This window comes from Rhineura floridana, chromosome 5, assembly GCF_030035675.1.
Source record: "Rhineura floridana isolate rRhiFlo1 chromosome 5, rRhiFlo1.hap2, whole genome shotgun sequence".
NCBI classification, from domain to species: Eukaryota; Metazoa; Chordata; class Lepidosauria; order Squamata; family Rhineuridae; genus Rhineura; species Rhineura floridana.
In genome coordinates this window covers 94,976,304-94,997,874 of record NC_084484.1, presented here as the reverse complement: position 1 = coordinate 94,997,874, position 21,571 = coordinate 94,976,304, and the positions used below count along the sequence as shown (strand labels likewise).

Below are 21,571 nucleotides of genomic sequence, written 5' to 3'. Positions count from 1 at the left end.
GCACAGCTTTCTTTTAGATGCACCTATAGCTAACCTAAATAAGCAGACAGCATAACAGAAGAGGGAAACTTAAATGAATAACTGCTTATGCATATTTTAATGTATATAATATTTTGTATTATATACATGAACAATTTAATCCATATCCAAATGTAAAAAGCAGCTAATCTGCAGTACATTGCAATCCCCCCCCCAATCATTCATCAAGGTCAGAGAAATTATTTCCCCCCATAAGAAATCAGTTACACAAAGAAAACTGTATCACTACAAATTTTTATTCAGAAGCCCATCTTTTAAAAAAATTTTCATTATGAACTTGTTTGGTCAATCAACTACAACACTTGCTAACAGATAAGGTAGAAATGGCATGGCTCAGAATCGTCCAGATCTTTCACGATCTCTTGACCGCCTTCTATCACGCTCTCGGCCACCGCCGCCGCCACCGCCGCCGCCGCCACCACCACCACCTCCTCCTCCTCCACGACCACGATCTCTGGATCTAGAGCGACGTTCACGGGACCTTGACCTGGATCTATGCCTGGTAGAAAAAAGTGAGTACAATGAAAAATGTTTCAGATTGTTCCTCACAATAAAGACAATGTAAGCAACAAATGCTCCAATACAGATCATTAAAAAACATTCAAGTACTTTGACACAATACAAGCCTGCTTTTCTGAAACACTGAAAACTGTGCTGTCCATACTTTTAGTTAATAATCTTAGATCAGAGCTCTGACCCTGGTAAGTTTTCCAAATTGCCTCTTCGTACATGGCGGGGGGGGGGAGTTCTTTGTCTGCAGCAAGATGTAGGTGCAGTAGCATAGGGCAGAGATTCTTAATCTGTGGTCCATGGACCCCAGGAGGATTCGTGAACTGGGTGCAAAAAAAGAAAAGATTCCTCCTCCCTTTGTTACTTTGAAAAGTTTGTGTTAATGTGCATTTTTCGGGGAGAGATTCTGTAGCTTTCATCAGATTCCCAAAGGGATCTGTGACCCAAAAATGGTTAAGAACCACTGGAATAGGGCAGTGACGGCATTAGACTAATGCATATACATTAGCCATTTATACAAAGACAACTTCGACAGATCAAAGAACATTTAGATATTTAGAAAATGTTCTCACTTTTTTGAAAAGCAAGCAAGCATCTAAGCACTGTTCTCAGTGCCACCCCCACACACTTATATTTATTAGACGTCTTATCCGCCCTTCACCATGAGGTCCCTGCTTAAAACAATGTAAAAATACCGTATTAAAAACAATTGTGATACCCCTGTCCCTAGCATACACACATTAAGTGTGGGGCAATAAGATGGCTGTGCCAGTGAGTTCTGACATACTGCATGGACATTCAGCTCAGATACATTAGAGGCAGCAGCACTAAACCTCCAACATTTGCCCAAATATACCAAGGAAAATACAGCATTCAAGTGCTGTGATATTCTGTGAGATCTTTCTCCAATATTACACTACTTATGCAAGTTCATATTAGACTGGTGCTTGGAGGCAGTGATGGGCTGGATGTGGGCCAATAAACTGAGGCTGAATCCTGAAAAGACAGAGGGGTTATGTGTCCTGTGTTCTCATGTCCAGGAGGTGGGGAGATGGCCAATTCTGGGATGGGGTTGCAATGAGAGGAGGAGGGCGCCGCACAATGTGCTCGCCAGGATTCCTCGTGGCTTCAGCAGCGAAGATGTGTTTTGTTTCCATGCCAAAGCTGATCAACCCGTGAGCTGTTTCATCGCCTCTGCTGAGCGACTAGCTGCCCTTGCCCTCTCCAGTAGCCACCATGCTATCAGGCTACCTGCTTCCATTCCAGCTGGTCATGATACAAACTGTAATTTGAGAACTGGTGCCTGAGCGTGCTTTTTTCCTTGTTCTTCCCTGTCCCTTTTCCCTCATGTGTTGTGCATCTTACATTGTTAGCCTAAGAGCAGTTATTTAACTTTTGTAAATTGTATTTTGTAAATTGTATTGTTTTATTGATGTATTTTACATTGTATTTTTATATTTGTGCTTTTTGTAAGCCGCCGAAAGGCGAGGTATAAATAAATAAACAATTCCTTTGGAAGGAGCAGGTCTGCAACTTGAAGGTGTTCTTGGATTCAACATTGTCACTGGAGGCTCAGGGGGCTAGGAGTGTCTTTTTCTAGCTCCAGCTGGTTCGCCAGCCCTGATCCCTTTTGGACAGAAATGACCTGGCCACTGTACTTTATGGTCTGGTAATTTCTTGACTGGATTTTTCCAATGTGCTCTATGCAGAGCTGCCCTTAAAGATTACTCTGAAGTGTCAACTGGTCCAAAATGCAGCAGCCAGATTACTGGCTGGAGTTCCATTTAGATCTCATATAACCCGTTTTAAAACAGCTGCACTTGTTCCCAATTGTTTCCATGCCCAATTCAAGGTGCTTATGCTAGTGTTCAAAGCCATTACTGACTTAGACCCAAATGTCTGGAAGACCACCTTCTTCCCTACAGACCCTCTCCGGTGTTAATATCAGCAAAGGGGGCCGTCTTGGTAGTTCCACTGCCCTCAGAAGCCTGGGGGTTGGTGAACCCTTGGGAGTTGCAGTGGGAGGGCAAGAGGAATCCTGTTGCGTCTGCTGGTATAGCATTGGATGTTGCCCAATGGACTAAGGCTGAAATCCAATACATGCCCTATTCAGAAGTAAGCTCCATAGGGTTTAATGGGGCTTTCTCCCAGGTACGTGTGTATTGGATTGCTGCCCAAGTAACTTGTCCACTGATATTAATGGGTCTTAGTTGGATATCCCCTGAGATTTTTTTGGTCTTAAATGCAGTAGGTGGTTATGATTAAGTAGTCACCCCTAGCCTATTTCTTTTTTTTAATGAAGCGCTGCCAATTTCACATGAAACTACAGATGTTAGAAGTTTGATATTTGTAACATGAGAAAGTGGTTGAAACAGAAATATTAACACAAAAGCATCAATTAAAACTATATAACAAAATGGCCAGCACAAGTTACAAGAGGAAACCCCACACCCCTGGAAAAGCTAGCTCTTCTCTCAGGGTAAGATATTCCTTAGGTAGCCCTGTGGTGGCAGCTGGGGAAAAGAAAGGCCACCTCAACTGGAATTATGAAATCTAGTATGTATGTATGCTACAGAAGCATAAAATGTTTACAACTCAAGAAAGAGATAAAATACCTGCATACCTGACTCTTAAAAATGTATTCAGATACATTAATGGGAGGACAGGGGACACTGTGATTAAGCTAATGCATAAACTGCTTTACTATAATTCTACAAAGTCTTCTTAACAAATCAACATTTTTGCCAAGGAATAGACACAGATAGTCTGCCATATTTTACAGTACTGACCTTACGCTCTGACAACTACATGAAATCCTATTACTAGTGCTATAGTGCAAAACAAATCACAAGTGTGCACACCCCTACTCTAGCACTGCTAATCTGCACATAAATATTAAATATTATATACAATAATCCTTACTACAATAAGTACTTGGCATGAGCATGGCCTTATGTTCCATCATGACCGGCCTTTATGTAGAATTTTTATAAAGCACAGTATCAGTAATTTAACAAATACACATTTATTACTCCATCATTTATTAACTCAGTTTTCCAGTAGCTGCATTCAGTTTCAGCTCACTGAAGTTACGTATTTTATTTATTTATTTATTATTTGATTTATATCCCACCCTTCCTCCCAGCAGGAGCCCAGGGCGGTAAACAAAAGCACTAAAAACTTTAAAACATCTAAAAACAAACTTTAAAACACATTAAAACAAAACATCTTCTGGCCATCAAAAGCTTTCAAAACATCTTCTGATTAAAAAATAACATATTTTGATTAATAACATATTAAAAAGCAATTCCAAAACATGCAGACTGGGACCACATACTTGCATTCCATATCAACTGAAATGGGATGTGAAGTAACACAGAAACTATTAACTGCTGGTTCTTACATCAGTTTTCATCTTCATACAATGTGATAAATTTGGTGGTATTCCAGTATCTACCTTACCCACTAGTATCCCCGGTTCTGAGAAATACCACCCCCGAGTTTTTTTAAATGTCCCTGGATTCTTTCACAGAAAACACAGGCACTTACTTCTTGCGCCGCCGGCCATAGAGCTCACGTCGCAACTCTCGAGAAATGGGTTTCAAATGCATAAAGTTACAGAAACCCCCTCGTGTGCACTCCCTAGGGAAAAAAAATGCAGGTTTCTGATTATGATTAAAGAAATGTTATTGGTTTAGATCCAAACTAAGGTTCTATTGGCGGGGCAGCCTGTGAGCAGAGTTTGGCAGCATTTTTTTATCTCCTTTCCCTGCAGCCCCTTGCAAATCTGCTTTGTAGGGTTAGGGAACCTTCGGCGGCAGCAGAAGCTTCTGAAAATGCTGTCCTGTCCCTGTATTCTAGCAGAAGCCTCCACCAAATCCCTGGCCCTTCTATAAATGGAAGGAGCCTGCTCATTCAGAAAGGGCTAATTAGGATCCAACTACGGCATCTGTTTCCTTGTGTCACTAAGTATTTTTTAAACATATAAATTGATTTCAAAGTCAACTCAAAAAACAAGACTGTAAAAGCCAGTTTAATTACCCCATTTCATACTGGCGGCAGCAAGCTTCTCTGAAATCTGTCACAGGGGAAAGCTCTGCATGTATTGGCTGCCCATTAAACCAGCGGTTGTTCAGGTCAATCACAGCCTTTTCTGCATCTTCTTCACGTCGAAACTAAAAAGAAGTATTTTTATAAAAATGAAGTCTCCGCTTTGTATACTACTAAGAACTGATGTGATGCTCAGTACCAACATCAAAATTATGAAACCACAAAATCAAGTATGTGTTTGAAAAAGCCACAAGCAGCACAGCAACAAATATATACTTATTTGGACTTCCCCAAAATAATGAAAAATATAGTTAACAGTTTTAACCACCCTATGAACCTGCCTATGTATTTAAACATTCAACAGAGACACTCTTATGTGTTCCTTGTGAATCCCAAAGCCATGTCTGATTGGGGCAAAGGAGAGGGTCTTTTTGTGGCTGCATGGAAGTTCTACAATTCTCTTGTCTAGTGAGATTGTCTTGGCTCTTACTTGATAACTGTTGCTACATTGGAAAGCGTTTGAATTTTAGGTTGTATACTGCCTGACCTTTTTGCCAATTCTCAAAAAAAAAAAAAGAGCTTGGTGGATAGGGAAATCCTTTAATTTCCTTTACAGAGTAAGTTTTTACTCACTTTCCAGGAGCATTTTTATGCTTGTTTTTAATTGTTCTCTGTTGACTCTTATACACTGCTTGCTTTGCTTAGTATTTTGATTTTATTGTATTTTACAACTTTTTTTGCTGTTCATTGCCTTTAAGGAAAGGCAGAACACAAATGTTTTTAACAAATAAATAAACCTAAGAGCTAGCCCAAAAATTTTTCATCCACAGGATTCAGAATGCCATGGAAAATTACAGTGTTATATGCAGTGTTAACGGTTCAGATCTAAAGAGAATGAGTTAATTAATCAGTTACTACATTTTTTCATTCAGGGAGATTCTGAATGGAAGTGAGTTTTAGACAACTATTTCTGCCCACCAAGTAGCCACAAAAGTAATAAGGAGGGTAATCTGAAGATGCCCAAATCCCATATGCTTTGCTGCCGACAATAGTTTTTGGGAGATTACATGTTGATAATAAATACTGCACTGCAGCACGGGAAACTTTTTTTAATCCACTCCAAGTCACATGAACAGATAAAAGCATTCCCACTACTCCCTCTACCTTATTGTAACAAAGTCAACGTACATGTAACTGAAACAATCACACATTGTTCCCCTGCTTTCATTTCCTCCCTTCTGTTGTTTCCCCGTGTCTATTTTAGACACACTGGCTCTTTGTAAAGCAGTATGTATTTTGCAGGTACTGTATAAATAAAGTTTATGCAGACAAGATTTAGCAAAAGGATTGGCAGCAAGAGATTCAGTAAATCTATACATAATATATAAATGCATAAGGACAGAATTCTTTCAGAACATGATTTAATACCCTTATCAACTAAATAGCATGCAATCTACCCATTAAAAATGTATTGGTTGTTGAAAAGTTATTCAACATCTGTGTCTAGTTTTGCCTGTGTGAGGAAAGACTGAATTGGGAAATGTTTTCACCACTACAAAACAGTAAGATCCAAGTAAGCCTTGCCTCTAAATGGATGCAGCAGCTACTGTGCCAAGATACACTCCAGCAACAGTATATTATGTTTTTAACAGCATCAGTTCATTATCAAACTGCAGTTTAATGGCCATTTTAATTTTGCTCTTTAAACAGCTTTATCAAGATTAAACTTAATTGTAACATGATTTTTCTAGATGATTCCTATATTATAGCAATAATTTTAGTAAAATACACTCTCCTTACAGGTGCTATTTGTAGGAAAATTAGTGCTAATTAAACATGTAGCAGGGAGAGGGGCAGGGAAAGGAGACCTTGAGTCGTCTCCTCCTCCTCCCCACGACCAAGATGATGGTCAGTTCCACAGGGTGCTGTGATGCCTTGTCTCCGCCCCCAAAGGAAAGCCATTTACAGAGCATTACTCACACCATGCAGAATTGATCCCTCTGCTGAACAGCTGATCAGTAGAGGGGCCAATCCTGTGCTGGTGATGCTCAGCAAGCGACTTTCCTTTAAAGCCACTTGCACAGCATCCCCCTTACCACGCAGGATCGCTGAAGCATTGATCTTGCTGGGGGCGGGGAGGCAGCAGGCAGCGAGGCCTACCTTCTCCTGGAAGACACAGCTGGGGATCCAAGGTAGGTCTTGGCCTTGTTTTCCTGCCTCTTCTTCCTGTCCTATGCCCCCTCCACCCAACAGCCACAGATTGCTCTGGGTCATCCAACCCCACCTGTAGCAATCTATGGCTGTGTGAACCCAATTCAGCCGAGGCCTAAATGCCACCAAATAGGCCCTATTCGACTTGGGCCTTGGCTGAACACAGTCCTAAGGAAAATCCTAGACATACTAACATACTTTACGAACCACTTTAAGTAACTCCAATGTTGACCAATGCCCGTTGTTAAATATGTAATTTTGAGAATTAAAATAAGTAAAATGCTTCAGACCGGACCTAAAGCAGAGGTAGCTACATACAATAAGGTATTGTTCACAACCTTGTAACAGCCAGGTAACAGCCATATACAATGCTTTGTACATGATCCCAGAACATGTGAAACCTCAAAAGTGGGGTCCAGTCAGGGAATCTATATATGAATCCTAATCTAACAAGTGATTCCCAAACATTGTCATTCCCTTGCAATACTCTGTAATTCAGGATAAAGTTTCTAAAGACATGGTGTCAAGAGAAAAACAAACTACACTGAAAATCAGAAAAGGGGAAATAACATTTCAGGTCATTCACATTTCTTTATTTATATTACTTGTCAGGCTGAATAATGTTTCATTTCAAAAATATTGAATATTGTCTCCCTATGTAAAAGTGCTAGATACTGTTCATATACAGTAGAATCTTGATATAATTAGTCTCAATGTAGCACGGAATCTGATATATTGCAGTTATGACAATGTCCCCTGAGTAAAATATACACTACAGCAGTTCATACATCTTTTAACTCACAAGATCAAAAACACTGTAGGCTCCTGTCCTTCCAAACACCTTTCCTCACTTCGGTGCCTGGCTAGGAACCAGTACTATACTCACTGGCTTTAACCCTTAAGAGTGAGCCTGAGCTGGGGAAGGTTTCTCGTTCACTCTTATACCAGCCTCACTTTCTACTATATTTTTTTCTGTTTGTTCTACCTTGTTGTTCATCCTCAGTGTTCTTTTCCATGGTGAGTCCTCCTGTTTGCTTCCCTGGGTGTTTCTGAGTTATTTTTTCCTGTCAGCGTTTTTAGTTCTTCTCTTGACATTCTCCCTCAATCCCCCATTTTCCACCCTTTTCCTTCCTGGCGGCTTTTTTCTAAGGGTCTATCATTCAAGTCTCCTCAGTTTTAGATAATTCTCATGTCCTTTTGTTATTGTCTGTGGAGTTTAATTTATTAACTTATTCTTCTCTCAGAGTTACCCTTCTTTCTTCTGTTCTTCCCATTCTGTCTGTCAGCCGTGGTGGTGGCAGTTTGCCTTTTTCAAGTGTTTATTCCTTTCTTGTTTCCTCTGCCATCCTGTATTCCCTATTTCCTCTTTCTGCTCTGCTACTGTTTTTAATTTGTTTTGGTTGCATTTTCTGCCCTGATCCTCTTCCCCATTTTATTTTTTAAAAATCATTCTAAGTGCCTTTCAGCGCAGTTTTCATTATAACGCGAAAGCCCTATAATACAGGTGCATCCTTTGTCCCCATCCCCGCAGAATAGTGAGGTTTTACTGTATACAAAATGTAAATGTACTGCCTTCAACTCGATTCCGACTTATGGCGACCCTATGAATAGGTTTTCATGAGGCTGAGAGGCAGTGACTGGCCCAAGGTCACCCAGTGAGCTTCATGGTTATGTGTCACTGGCTCCCACTGTATACAAAGCACTACATATAAATATATTTGTATTTTTGATCAGCACTTCTAGACTTTTGTATCTTACCTTTACATATACATTTCCAACTAGATGATCTCCCAGGTTATCACAGACATTCATCTCTTCTACTTCACCATATTTTTCTTCCATCTCTGTAAAGACCTCCTAAATGAAGACAAAACTCAGTGTTAATTTGATCTAAGCTAGGTGCTTTAACTAGCCTATATGCTGCTAACTTGACACTTAAAACTCATTTTTCTACCTTCATTTCTTGGCTATATAAGGTTTGGCAATGGCACTATCTCCTTTCGCCCCACAGAGCCATGTACCACTAACTGTCCCATTAGCAGGATTCCAGAAGAGAGCAGGAAGGTGAAGACTTGAGAGTCTGTTCCACCTGAACTTCCCTCTGCCCCATCTATCACCAGCTGCCCTGTGGGAAGGATCCTGACAACTTTAGATCTTGATATTGTTTATTATGATTTCAACTAATGTGTTTATTGTTACTTGTAAGCCACCATGGAAGGATTTGTATGCAGAAAGGCAAGACGTATGTAACCATAATAAATAATTCAAAATTAAAGTACACTTCTAAAATTAAAGTCCAAAAAATAAAACCAGTGGGTGATATCCAGCATTAGTAATACTTAGAGCACAGCCATTGAACTCAGCAGACTTAAGTGCATTTATTTCAGTGGGTCTACTCCAAGCATGCCTTAGTTCAGGGGTGTAGAATTCTTCAGCCAGATCCAAAAGTGATAAACTTTTCATGGACCACTTTGACAGTAGGGGACAAGTGTCCACCTGTCAATCACATGATGTCACACAACTTAAGTATGTCCCAGTTCTTCCTTTGCAGCTACAGCTTTAATTTTCCCATGCTGAACACCAGACGACATTGGGCAAGGGAATGGTGGGTGCGTTTCATCCAAAATGGCCTGACTGGCCTAATTAGACCCACAGGCTAGAGGATTCCCATTAATGACAAGTTAGATATCACCCATTAAGTTTTTCCATAATCTATTATTTGTTGTAGGGCATTATGCTGTTTGGATCAGACAAACTTTACTAAAATAAACTTAAGGAACAAAGTATTTTAAATACCTCTTCTTGCTGAAGAATATTTAGAATATTTTTGGTCTTTGCCCCAGGATAAACTTCAAAGCTTATCATTTCAACTATAATCAACTGTGCTTGATGTTCTCACTTATACAAACTTTTCAAAGAATTATCTAGTTTAACATACCTCAAAGAATTCGTCATAATGTTCCTGCATTTCAACATCGCTCACAGCACCTGCAAATACCAAGTCATATTAATTAGAATCTAACTTCTAACAATGCAAAGGACTCTGAACACATTATAAAATATTTTATGTAAGTAGAAATGTAAGTAGAAGCCATCTACTGGAGTAAAAAATATGTAATATATAGCTAACCATTAGAAGTAGACCATAAACAGTTCTGCCAAGTCCCTAAAGAAAAAAATCACAGCAATCTCTTAAAAGTTTTAATCAATAATCCAATAGTACACTTTCATGGAGAAACTGGTTTAAATCTAAGGAAACTGACCTGACACAGAACCAAACCCCCCTAGCTCCAACTGTTTTAGTTTTAGTTCAGCAGATATTCATGAATAGCATTTGACTACTAGGATTCAAATAAGCGGAGAAATAAAATATTCTATAAGGGAATTTCATTTTAAAGATTATTTCTAAAAGAAAATTGTGTAATCCAATGAATGTTCTGCTGACAGAAAGCATCACTGAGCAAAAAGGGCAGGAGGACATTTTCAGCAAATCCTTTTCTCCCAAGCAGCCACCCCCAAATCTGCTTGAGGGTTCCCTAATCATTCACAGCAGATTTAGTTTGGAGGGGAGGGGACTGGGGTAGAAGGAATAATTAAAAATGGTCCCCCACCCTTCCATTGCTGCATACCTTATGTCAGCAGAGCGACATCCATTGGATTCCATTGAGATGTACTGTAATTCATTTGCTAATTGAACCTGTTCACAATTCATACAGTGTATTGAACACAATTATTATTTCTAATTCCTTCAATTAGCAAAACTAGGCTTACAGATGGGTGAAAGGAACCCAATTTTACTCTAAAAATCAATTCAGTTTTTCACATCCTTCAGAATAGTTAAAAAGTAAATCATGCTATATTATTTCCATGCCCTTGAGAATGCATTTGCAGGCAACTAAACCACCTTTCCCTATAAAAGCAGGTGAGGGTTTTAAAAAGAATGAATTTCAAACCGGTAGGTATGGCAAAAACTGATAGATGGTTCTACAGCATTTTAAAATGCACTAAACACAATTTACAACTAGTTCTATGTCTATCTGATCTTAAGTGGTCTGATCATATTGAAGAGCTTTAAATCATATGCTGTTGTTCACAGAAAGCATTTTACCCTTTTAAATAGAAAACTGAAATATTAAAGGATGGGAAAACTCTACGGTATTTTTTAAATTCAGTGTGACACCACCTTTAATGAATAGAAGCAGCAGCTGAGATTTATTCTGGATCTATTTCAATGAAACTATGGCTACACTTTTGTCTCCTCGCTAATATTAAAGACACACTGAATTAGGCACTATATGTTGACTGATATTTAACCCTCTTTAAAATACACCATGAGCTTTATAAAAACTAAACTATCCCAAGCAACCTGTCAAGATATGCAGCAGAAATAATAATACATTAACAATATTTTAAAAATCTACTTTGGGTTTTCCAAATATATCAATTGTTGCCATATGTCAATTTGGCAAAACCATTTCCCTGTAAAACACAACACTAAACCAAACCAAATTAAATGATGGTGTTCTACCTGGCTGAACAAGTACACCACCAGAAGTACAACTGATACTACTATAGGTAATCAATGGGGAGCAGAATAGTTAAACAGTGTAGATACTTGCTAGGTAACTGTCTATAGTAAACCATGCAATACTTAAAACGGCAAAAAACTGTTGATTTGTCAAGCATAATTACTCAACTGACACCAAATTTTTAACGCTACATTTCAACTGTTACTTTTTAAAGAGATTCACTGCTATAATTACTTTATTCAGCCAGAAAATTCTGGACAAATAAAAACAGCTCCACAGCAGACCATGCAGGTTAAGCAGGAATTAATTGTACCAGATCGGTGAAAATTTTAGGACATGCCCAGGTAAGAACATAACACTGCATATAATTTAACAGTGCTAGTGGAAACAGCATTGTAAACACCAGACTGTGCTTAACTGTAAGTCTTCTAATCATTGCATTAATTGCTTCAAGAGCAAATCACAGATTAGCTCAATTTTTACCCTTTTAAATCACTTACTTCTACTGATGTACAGTAGACAAGTAGATTTTCACATTTTATAACTACACAGCTGTTAAGAATTAGTTCAAGACAATCTCCACACTTTCCCATAAACGACTATCAGTTCAGAATTTCAGATACAAAAGGAAGGAAGGAATTTTAAGTGTACCTATGCAGAGAGATCAAATTAAAGTGATTGTGACATCTGTAAACAGATGGATAGGTCCTTGAGTTAAATTAATAAGCTGTTGATCTAGCCTTTGGATAACGGCAAAGTGTAGCATTAAATATAATCAGGAACACATTAAAATGATGGAGGCCAGCGGCAGGGATGGGGTAGAGAGAGCAATTGCTCAAGGATGCTTTTAAACATGTTCCTTTAAAAAATTCATAAAATGGGCAGGTAGCCAACGTTTCAGAGGAAACAATTTTTGGGGGGCGTGGAATATGTAAAGGACAAAAAAGATTCAGGCACATTTAGTAAAATGTGATCAGTTTGCTCCATTAAACTAAAAATGGTAGACCAGCTTCAGTTGACACTGAGCTCTGACAATCAAGCCCAGGGAACCAGTGAAGGAACTTGTATGAACTTACAGCGCAAACCGTCAGCAGACTGGGAAGAGTTTTGAGGGTTACGGTAAATGTTCAAGAGGGCAATGGTCTGAAATACAAAACGCAACAACTTTATATTATGGAAAATAAGTTTTAACAAGAAACTGGATTCCTTGTGGTGATCACTTTTAGTTGAGTCTCAGTGCTGAAAAAGAATGTTATCTTCTCCCTAGGGAAATATGCAGCATTTAACCTCTGAACCATCCTAACATTAAAAAAATAGAGATCTCACAACACTTATTATTGCATTTATTGAAAATGCAACAAATGGTATTTGATTATCACAGATCTTGAACCTGAAGCAATAAAAAGCCTTAACACATGGAAAGGTTGAAAATTGTCAGGAACTAGATTTCACTATAACACACAATAATAAGGTTGTCATGAAATCTCTATTGCCTAAGAATGTTAAGGTGAAACAAAACCCCCAAATTTCACTTACCGTATAAGGCAAAAATGCCTGTTTTCAGATAAAAAAATATCAAGACATTTGATAAATGCCTAATGTGTACTGCAAATAGTACAAAAACAAGGAGCATGTCTTTCTGCTCATGTCCTTATATGGGAGGTTTTGAACTTTAAAAATCCAATCAGTTTATCCTTATTAACCATATTTTTTTTGCACATATGTAGGCGTTTAACAAATTCTTGATCAGTATGTAAGAGTTCCGTCACTTGTCCTGTTTGCAACAGCTTTATGTCAGCAGCTCAGAAGCCAACATGATTTTCTCATATTTAGGAATGGGCTCTTTAACACCATTCTTAAAAAAAATTTCTCCAACTGTGGGACTTACAGTGTGAGCCGTCAGCCGTCTGTGCACTGTTTTGGGGATTACGATAGATGTTTTGAATCAAGATGGTCTGCGGGGAAAAAAAATAAAAAGGGGAATTCTACTGGCTGCTGTGCATATAATAGACAATTGCAAAGAGACAACTTTTTGCGAACAGCTTAATATAAAATTGTATTCAATTGGTACACTATTTTCTTCTGTATTTGCATCATGTTCTGAAGTATCATTCAAACAGTCATATTATGAAAACAGGTTTTAATTTCACCAAGAAGTTGCTCTATTGGCTTATCTAGGGAGGTATACTCAACTGCTGGCAGTGGAAAGAATCAGACAATATCTTAATAATTTATTATGCAATATATATATATATGCCTCACATTAGTCTAATTTTAATCCTATTCAATACAGAGGGCCATAAAAAGTGCTGCATGGTGCCCACAAAATGCAGTGCCTTTGTATCAAAAGGCCACCTGCCACAAGGAACGAGAGTCTCCACTTTCTTGAATTAGCATTTTCTTGGTGGAATTTCTGTTTAAATAATATGAGTTTCTAAATGTTCACTTTTTGCAGATCTTTAAAGAAAATCCTTTCAGCCTTTGTGCTGTCTACTTGAAGAATTTGCCCAGGCAGACTTGAAACCTTACATTTGTATCGTTCTTCTTAAAATCAAGTTGTCTGAAAAAACAAACCATGTTTAAGTTAGTAATCTAACATCTCAGAGTTTTAATGTCCATATTAGTGTAAGTAGCTCAAAGTTAATTAAAATGTTAGTTTTTATGAGCTTTCATTCAAATTTATTATAACCCACTGCAGTTAAATTGTTCTTTTCAGAGCTTTTTTCTTTTTATAAACTCAGCCAGTGTTAACCTCTAGTGCTTAGCCACAGTAGCCACAGTCTACATTTGTTGACAGTTATTTTCTAGACTATTTCAGATTCAGAGCACTAACAACTTACTGTTAACTGCGTCCTTCTATTTTTGTGCAAACTGGCAAGAACTTAAATGGTCGTTTTCGTATTACTAAACAATTTCTGTAGTGGCTGTAAAAACACAAGATATAGCCACTGTTTGTTCAGTATCCAACACCTATAGCCTAACTAATTAAACCAAAATATTTGGTTTTAAGTAAGTACAAAATTAGTTCTTAAGTAAGAATCTTAAATTCAATGACCTCATACTTTTGGGTCACAGATCAGATTACTTGGCCTGTCTTCAAAGTATTATTTGAGTGTATACATATGAAGGAAGATCAGAATTTTATTGAAAATGCAGGGTATAGAAATTGTACCCCACATCTAGCAACTGTTATTGATTTTCACAACAGCTAGGAGATGCAAGTTTACACTTTCAAGACGTAATCTGGATTCCCATTAATAAGATCTTAGCCATTCTATCAATCATAACTACAGATAAGAACATTTACTAAGATATTACCATAATCAACCTGCAACAGGTCTATTCTTTAAAAACTATTAGTCACAAGAACACCACCCTGACTGATGGTGAAATTCAACTTTTAAAATATGTTTTTGTTTTTTTTAAGTTGTTTTTAAGACGTTTTAAGATGCGTTTAGGGTTTTGTCCCTTGTTTGCTGCCCTGGGCTCTTTCTGGGAGGAAGGGCAGGATAGAAATGTAATCAATAATAACATTGTGCAAGTGCACTTCTGCTCGCACAACAGGGCCTCCCTTCCCTCTTCTACCCCATACCCATCAACTCTGCTCCAGGGCACCCCCAGGCCTCCATGTGGGAGCACACAGGAGAGGTGCAGGGAAGAGAAGAAGCTGCAGTCCTGTTGTGCAACCCAAGTCCATTCCACTCATGCATGCAAACCACTGGAATTCACCTTGAACTGCAATCCACAAAAACTTGCCGTATTTAATAATCCACTCTGGCATTCTTACCAAGTTCAAATAACTGCAGATACCATAATTGAATGCAATTCCTGGCTTACCACAAATAAATATTCAGGAGAGGACATACAAATTTTTTGCACCAGTGCAGCATCAAACTATGGTATTATATTGGTGGATCACAGCAATAAAAACAGTGTTATGGCAGATACACAAGGTGGAGAATGTACATAAAACATAAAAACTTGTTTCAAACTATTCCACTCTTCTCCTCTATATGCACACTCATAAATAAGTCTTACTATGTTCAACAGGATTTACCACCAAGTAAGTGGGCACAGGACTTCAGTGTTAAAGCATTATCTGAGCAATGGGATTTTTCTAGCCTTGCGGATCTGCCAAAACATGCTCCCTTACTGCTTTGTTTTATTTTACGTAATCACTTGTTTTGTATTTTAATCTTAAGTATTTGAAAGCAGATGAGCAGGCTAAGATGTAAAGGAGTTTGTGTGTTTTTAAAAACCAATTTAATGTTCAGTAACAAATTAGACAAAATATGCCATGACAAGGTAACCAATCTTAATATGATCATCCCAACCAGCTCAAATTTCAACATGCCTGCCTACACTCTCAAACTACTTTAAATATACTGCTCTTACACTGCTGAACAAACCTCCGCTCCTTTTAATATGGCCTGCTCTGAATTCCATGCATGCCACATTTGGACATACAAAGCAGTAGCAATGACAGTTTGAAATGCCAGCTTTTGTTGGAATGTTTTTGCTGTTTCACAGAAGTGCTTTGTTAGGTGATTTTGGTTAAATCTCTAAATGTGGACATTTACACCATGGGTAGCGAACATGACGCCCTCCAAATGTTAAGACTACAACTCCCATTACTCGAGCCAGTGGCCAGGGATGATTGCAGCTGCAGTACAACACCTGAAGGGCACCATTTTGGCTACCCCTGGTTTACACCAATAGGATTTGATCCATTAAAAACTATTAATATGCTAATTATTGCCCAGAAGGTTACCACTGGCTGACATCTAATACTGGCAAACGTATGAAAATATTTTCTGCAACCATTAAAGATTCAATGAAATAACTTCAAAGGGTTGGTGGGAGAAATAAATGGCAACTCAAGGACAAATCAACAAATCTATAAATAATACTTTTATAGATTCTGAGATTTGACATTCACAAACTGAAGCTCTGAAAGTCGTGGCTCTACTGCAAGTATGTAAAAGTTCTACATAAAGAAAATACACAAACCTGGCTAAATGTTGGTTTATTGTGCAATCGAGAACACCGATCTCCATGACGACATGCTCCAATTTTGAAATAAAAAGAACAGTTGACTCTGAAACAAAAAAAAAAAAACACACCACAAAACCTTATGTCCATGGAAACAGGCAGTGGGGAACTAACTATACAAGCATTTTTTATGCAAACTAGCTATGAAGTTACAGGAAAGCAACTTATTTAGAAGTGTCACTGCTGGGAGAAGCTATGGACATGATATGCAAGCTTAGGCACATCCTATGCTTTGGGCTCTATCAGTTTTGTTCTCCCCCCTTCCAGTCCATAAACTTTTCCTTCAGCTAAGTCTGTAAAGTAGTTTTCTAATAAGTAGAAATGGTTTCCAGCAAGAGAAATCAGAACAGTTAAATTGGACAAAAAGGCCCTTTAAAGTTAGCTTACATTTTAGGAACTACCACAGATGTATAGAAACATTTCATAAACCTAGTAGGTTTCAATTTGAATTTTTAATAGCCCAATAAATACAATTAACTCAGAAATACGTTCCAGAGTTAAATAAGATTCACTTACAAATAAGTATACATAGGACTTCCGCCTTAGGCTGCTTTTATTGGCATAACCTGAAATGTGCAACTAAATCAGTCCAACTACCCATAGTCTGAAAAGCTCAGAATGACTAGATGTATTAGGTGAGATCCAACTTAGCAAAGTAGGCATCTGTGAACACAACAGGGCTTTTCCTTCCTTTCCTCTCCCCTACACCTCCCAAATCTGTTCCGGGGGATTGGAAAACCCTCCAGAGCAGATTTAAGGGGCACAGGGGGGAAAGGGACGGGGGAAAAGAGAAGCTGGAAGTCCCACTGAACAAATGGGTTTCCATTGCACAAGTGGGCAAACATCATTGGATATTGCCCAGAATGTTTTTAATTTGATGAAGAACTAAATGAGAGCTTTGTCACTTTGGTTCTATCCTGGACTCTGTCTGAACAACAAACAGCCAATATACGAGTATAAAACAGTGACTGCAAGCTGTCCCATATTAATTTTCTGAAGCCAATGTAATCTGCTGACTGGCTTTCCTATTGGCTTTATTGACAAGTACAGCTTTATCAAGGCAATAGACAGCAAGCTGTGTAAACTGAAGATGAAGTGATATTTGATAAGAACTCACATAAATATTCAAAAATCCCTTCATACTCACAGCTCTAAGGTTTTTAGACTTCTTATTGCGAAGGATAAGATTGCTTATTATCAGCTCCATCTAACACCAGTTGGAAACTTGCCCTTCACCCCCAATAATTTTCCAACTTCAAAGCTTGTCCGTAGTACCAGTTGTCTTTGAAAATTGTTTAGAGGTTGTGGCTGATGCAACACACTACTAAGGAGAGTTAATTGCTAATGTGTATTACACAGTTGATCCAGATATTGGTTCTGCCATAGAAAACTTTACATTAGGCCCAACACAAATAACTGTTTCTTCTCCATACCTCACAATAATCCCTCTTGAAGACTGGACCCATGCACTAAACTTGAAGGAACTACTTCATAATATGACTGCAACCAGATTTTCAGAGCCTTGTGAAATTGTAAGCATTCTAGCAGCCCCACAAATCCCTGTTAAAACCTGAGGTGTGTTAAGATAGTGTTGGATCAGAAGTGGAGAACCTTTTTTCAGCCCAAGAGCTGCTTTCCTTCATGCAGGGGTCAAAAGCACAACATATGTGGAACAATGTGTGGGGCTGTCACCTTTGTACTGTAGGCTACAATCCAGCAATGCAAAAATTAGGTTCTGTACACACATACAATCCTCTTTCAATCCAGGCAAGCAAGAGGCATTATCACAGTTCAAGAATGCATTCCAGCTAGGCAAAAAACACTTGAAGAGGATGTGAAGCTGGTTAAGGCACAGACAGCCTGGGGAAAGGAGACATGACCAGGGGAGAGTCCTGAAGGCTGGAAGAGAGGTCCCCCCTCCCTGCTAGATCATATAATCTATTAAAGTGACAATTCAACTACAGTTGATTTTGGCCATTTTAAAGTACTGCCTTCACTAAAAACCAGAAAAGGGTATGCTATAAGTTGAGTGACCTGGGTGCTCATCCCTGTCAATCACTAGATGTACAAGAAGTCTTGCCTAGTATGATAATTAAGAGGCTCCATAGGAGGCCCTCTGCAAACATACAAATATATAATTTGTATATTAAAAAATGTGTTGCCCAAGCTAGTACTGTGCATTTGCCAGCAAATCTCAAGCAACACTGCAATGGGAAATGTCCTGCTTTTTGATCTGCTTTCACTCCAACTAAGGCGAAAGATGAGATCTCTCGGTGCATCCCATCTCCCACAGAAACAGCATTGATAGCAAGTGTACTAATGGAGTTTTCAGGAACATTGGAAGTTGCATTATGCTGAGTCAGATCATTGGCTACTATCAAGGGCTTCTGACAGGAGTCCCTTCCCAGAGATATTAGGGAAATGAACCCGAGACCTTCTGCCTACAAAGCAGATGTCCCACCTCTGAGCTATGGCACTGTCTTTTTTCTTTCCCAGTTTGTCTACTCAGAGGATGTTGGGAGGGCCACTGGGGCAATAGGACTTATTGGAGTTTTTGTATGTAGATGGAGTGAGAATTCTTATATGCTTTAAACTGTTTTTAAGTGTGGTGGGGAGATAATATCACTAGGGAGTAATAGAAGGGAATGAAAGAGGCAATGGTTAGAGATTTTGCTTCCTGGCTATACAAGGGTTCCAAAGTTTTTTTTTTTAAAAAAGCAATTTGAGGTCAAGGCTCCAGATCAATAATCCATCAGCATTGGATCTTGCAGTATTTGCAGACATGCAAAAATGCATGTATACATTTTAGAATGAGTGTTCAACAGACCGTTTGCACTCTTCACTGCAAGTATAGAGAAGCTCAGTTGGTCAGTGCTGTTCTAACTTGCATAGCGTAGAAGTAGCTGCCCCTCAAATGGCTAGCAAATTTCAAACAAGAGTAAAAGAGGACATGCTGTGTGACCTGTCTTTTACTGCTTTTTGGCCCAATTAGGTATTCCAGTTTACTGCCTCCTCCCAATTGTCAGCACTTCTAGAAGTGGAGTGTAGTAGGGAAATTCTCTCTCCTCTCAGTTTAGATGGATTGAGGCCTGCTGCCTTCCTCTGGTTGTGCATCAGAGAAGCACTGCGGAAAAGGCAGAGTGCCCCTAATCAAGGGGCAGGAAATCCGTTTCTTACATTTTATCTTACATTTCCTACCTTTTGCTATGTGTCTTTAAAAAATGTTTTAAATCTTTGTGTTTATGAAAGCCACCTGGAGTACCTCTATTGAGACAAAAACATGGATTATAGCTGCTTTTTAATAAATAAAATAAACTCTCTACACTGCTTCAAAACGCCTTAGGCATGATGATATTTTTATAAACCACCCAGAGAGCTTTGGCTACGGGGTGGTATATAAACGTAATTAAATAAATAAATAAATAAATGAGAAGCCAATATGTCTGCTGCCTCGAAGACACCAGCAGCCAAGGGTAAGATTTACTCCACCAGGGTTCAACAGCAAGACGAGGATACCAGATTAATAACTTGTCAACACTGAACCTTCCCCATCCCCAATCCCTACAAGGACAGAGAGCATAAGTGCGGGCCAATACCGCCGAGTGTTGTCTCTCCCCGAAAAAGTTGCCACGCGTTAAGGGAGCGCCTGCATGGAACGGGGGGGGGGAGAGCGGGGAGAGAAAAAAAACGGATCTGGGAACTCCTCGCAGTCGTGAGCCCGCCATCAGCTCTTTTCCGGAAGGGCGCGCGCGTGCTCGGGCGCTATTGCCGCGCGTTCCCTCTCCCTCTCGGCTCATGAGGGAAGAGGAAGGAGGGAGCGCGCCCGCCAGCAAGGTCCAATTGGGAGCGCCTCTCAGCCTCGCACAAGGCAGCTACCAGCAGCAACGGAAGAAGGTCTGAAGGTTTCGCGCGCTTGAGGCTTCCACGGCTAGAAAGCGCGCACGCGCATGAGTAAGAGCGAGAAAGAAAAAAGGCTCCTCGTGGGAAACCATTGTTAGGAATGGCCCCGCCAGGGCGCTGACACAAGCTCCGCCACCTCCCCCATAAACTGCAGGCATTCCCGTAGACCAAAACCGGCTCTTGGAAAGGAGGGAAAGAACCCACTCACTTGTCTTTCTCGGTACCGAAGATAGAGGCCAGATATTCCGCCATCTCCCACAACCTGCCCTGCCCGGCCGACCGCCGGACACCTCGGCACCCAGATCATACGTCACAACCCCGCGACGGAAGTGTCCACCGCCCAACTCCCTCCTGCAACGATCGAGCCCTAGCGACCAATCAACAGCGAAGGCTGCAGCGACGTGATTCACGCATGCCCCGGCCCGGAGAGACTTAATTTCTCCTCTTCATCTCTGATCACCATTCGGGACACGCCCACCTCAAAGATAACTCAGGAGGTCCAGATTTCACAGTTACCTCGCATTAAGGAATGGTCAGTTTAAGTGACTCCGTGCTCGTTCTCCTAACCATCCGGTTTCGGGTTGTCGCTGTGTTCACTTGTTGCCTCCTTTACTGAATAAAGTTTATTTTAAAAGGAATCAGTCCCCTGATCTTGCAACGGCATCTGTATCCCGTTCCAAAAAAAGAAGAAGCTGCATTCGTGTTTAAAGCCATGTAGAAAACGCGCCTCAGAATTAAGGTTGCGATAGAAATACTGCAAAATTTTGCTAGCATGATGTACTGAATTTGAAATCCGGGGTGGGAGGACTTCGTTAGGACGATCACAGGCTGGTGGAAAAGTTATTGGCATAGGGTTTTGCCTGAGAGGGGAAGTGTGGAAAGGAAGGGTAATTGCCTTCAGAAATAATCTTAAGCCCTGTAAAGCAATAACTACTACATGTAGGAGGATGTCGTGAGAACATATAAGGATTTTTTAAAGAAAAAAAGTAAAATTTTTACTCATCTCTGGTTTCACTCCAGTTGATCTTAAGACAAATGGAGGAGAATAGCGGCAGGAGGGAATTCATATAAGCGTACGCACCATACCTTCAGTGGCCTCCCCCAAGAATCATGGGCAATGTAGTTTTCTGTTCACAGAACTACGGTTTCCAGAATTTATTTTTTCTTTTGCAGGGGCAGGGGGATGTGCTTTGAATGTGCTTTAAAGGCAGTGAATAAAAAATGAAATCCAGCATTATTTGGTCATTGTGCCAGAGAGAAAAAAAGCAGAGTCCATTTTT

The 21,571-nt window shown here is 39.5% G+C and overlaps 1 protein-coding gene across 2 annotated transcripts; it reads right to left on the bottom strand.

Moving 5' to 3' along the window:
- Positions 1-254: 254 nt before the first annotated feature.
- Positions 255-20,697, bottom strand: U2AF1 (U2 small nuclear RNA auxiliary factor 1). Of its 2 annotated transcripts, none has more exons than XM_061627547.1 (8): positions 20,500-20,697; positions 16,350-16,437; positions 13,228-13,294; positions 9,749-9,798; positions 8,569-8,667; positions 4,591-4,724; positions 4,099-4,191; positions 255-538 (listed from the first exon to the last, which is right to left on the bottom strand). In XM_061627547.1, exons 1-8 carry the CDS (start codon positions 20,541-20,543, stop codon positions 373-375), a joined length of 741 nt encoding a protein of 246 aa, XP_061483531.1. In that variant the 5' UTR covers positions 20,544-20,697; the 3' UTR covers positions 255-372. The 2 variants fall into 2 exon arrangements, with proteins under 2 accessions (XP_061483531.1, XP_061483530.1); XM_061627546.1 differs by lacking the exon at positions 13,228-13,294 and adding an exon at positions 12,416-12,482 and having other exon boundaries at positions 20,500-20,694.
- Between the last annotated feature and the right edge of the window lie 874 nt (positions 20,698-21,571).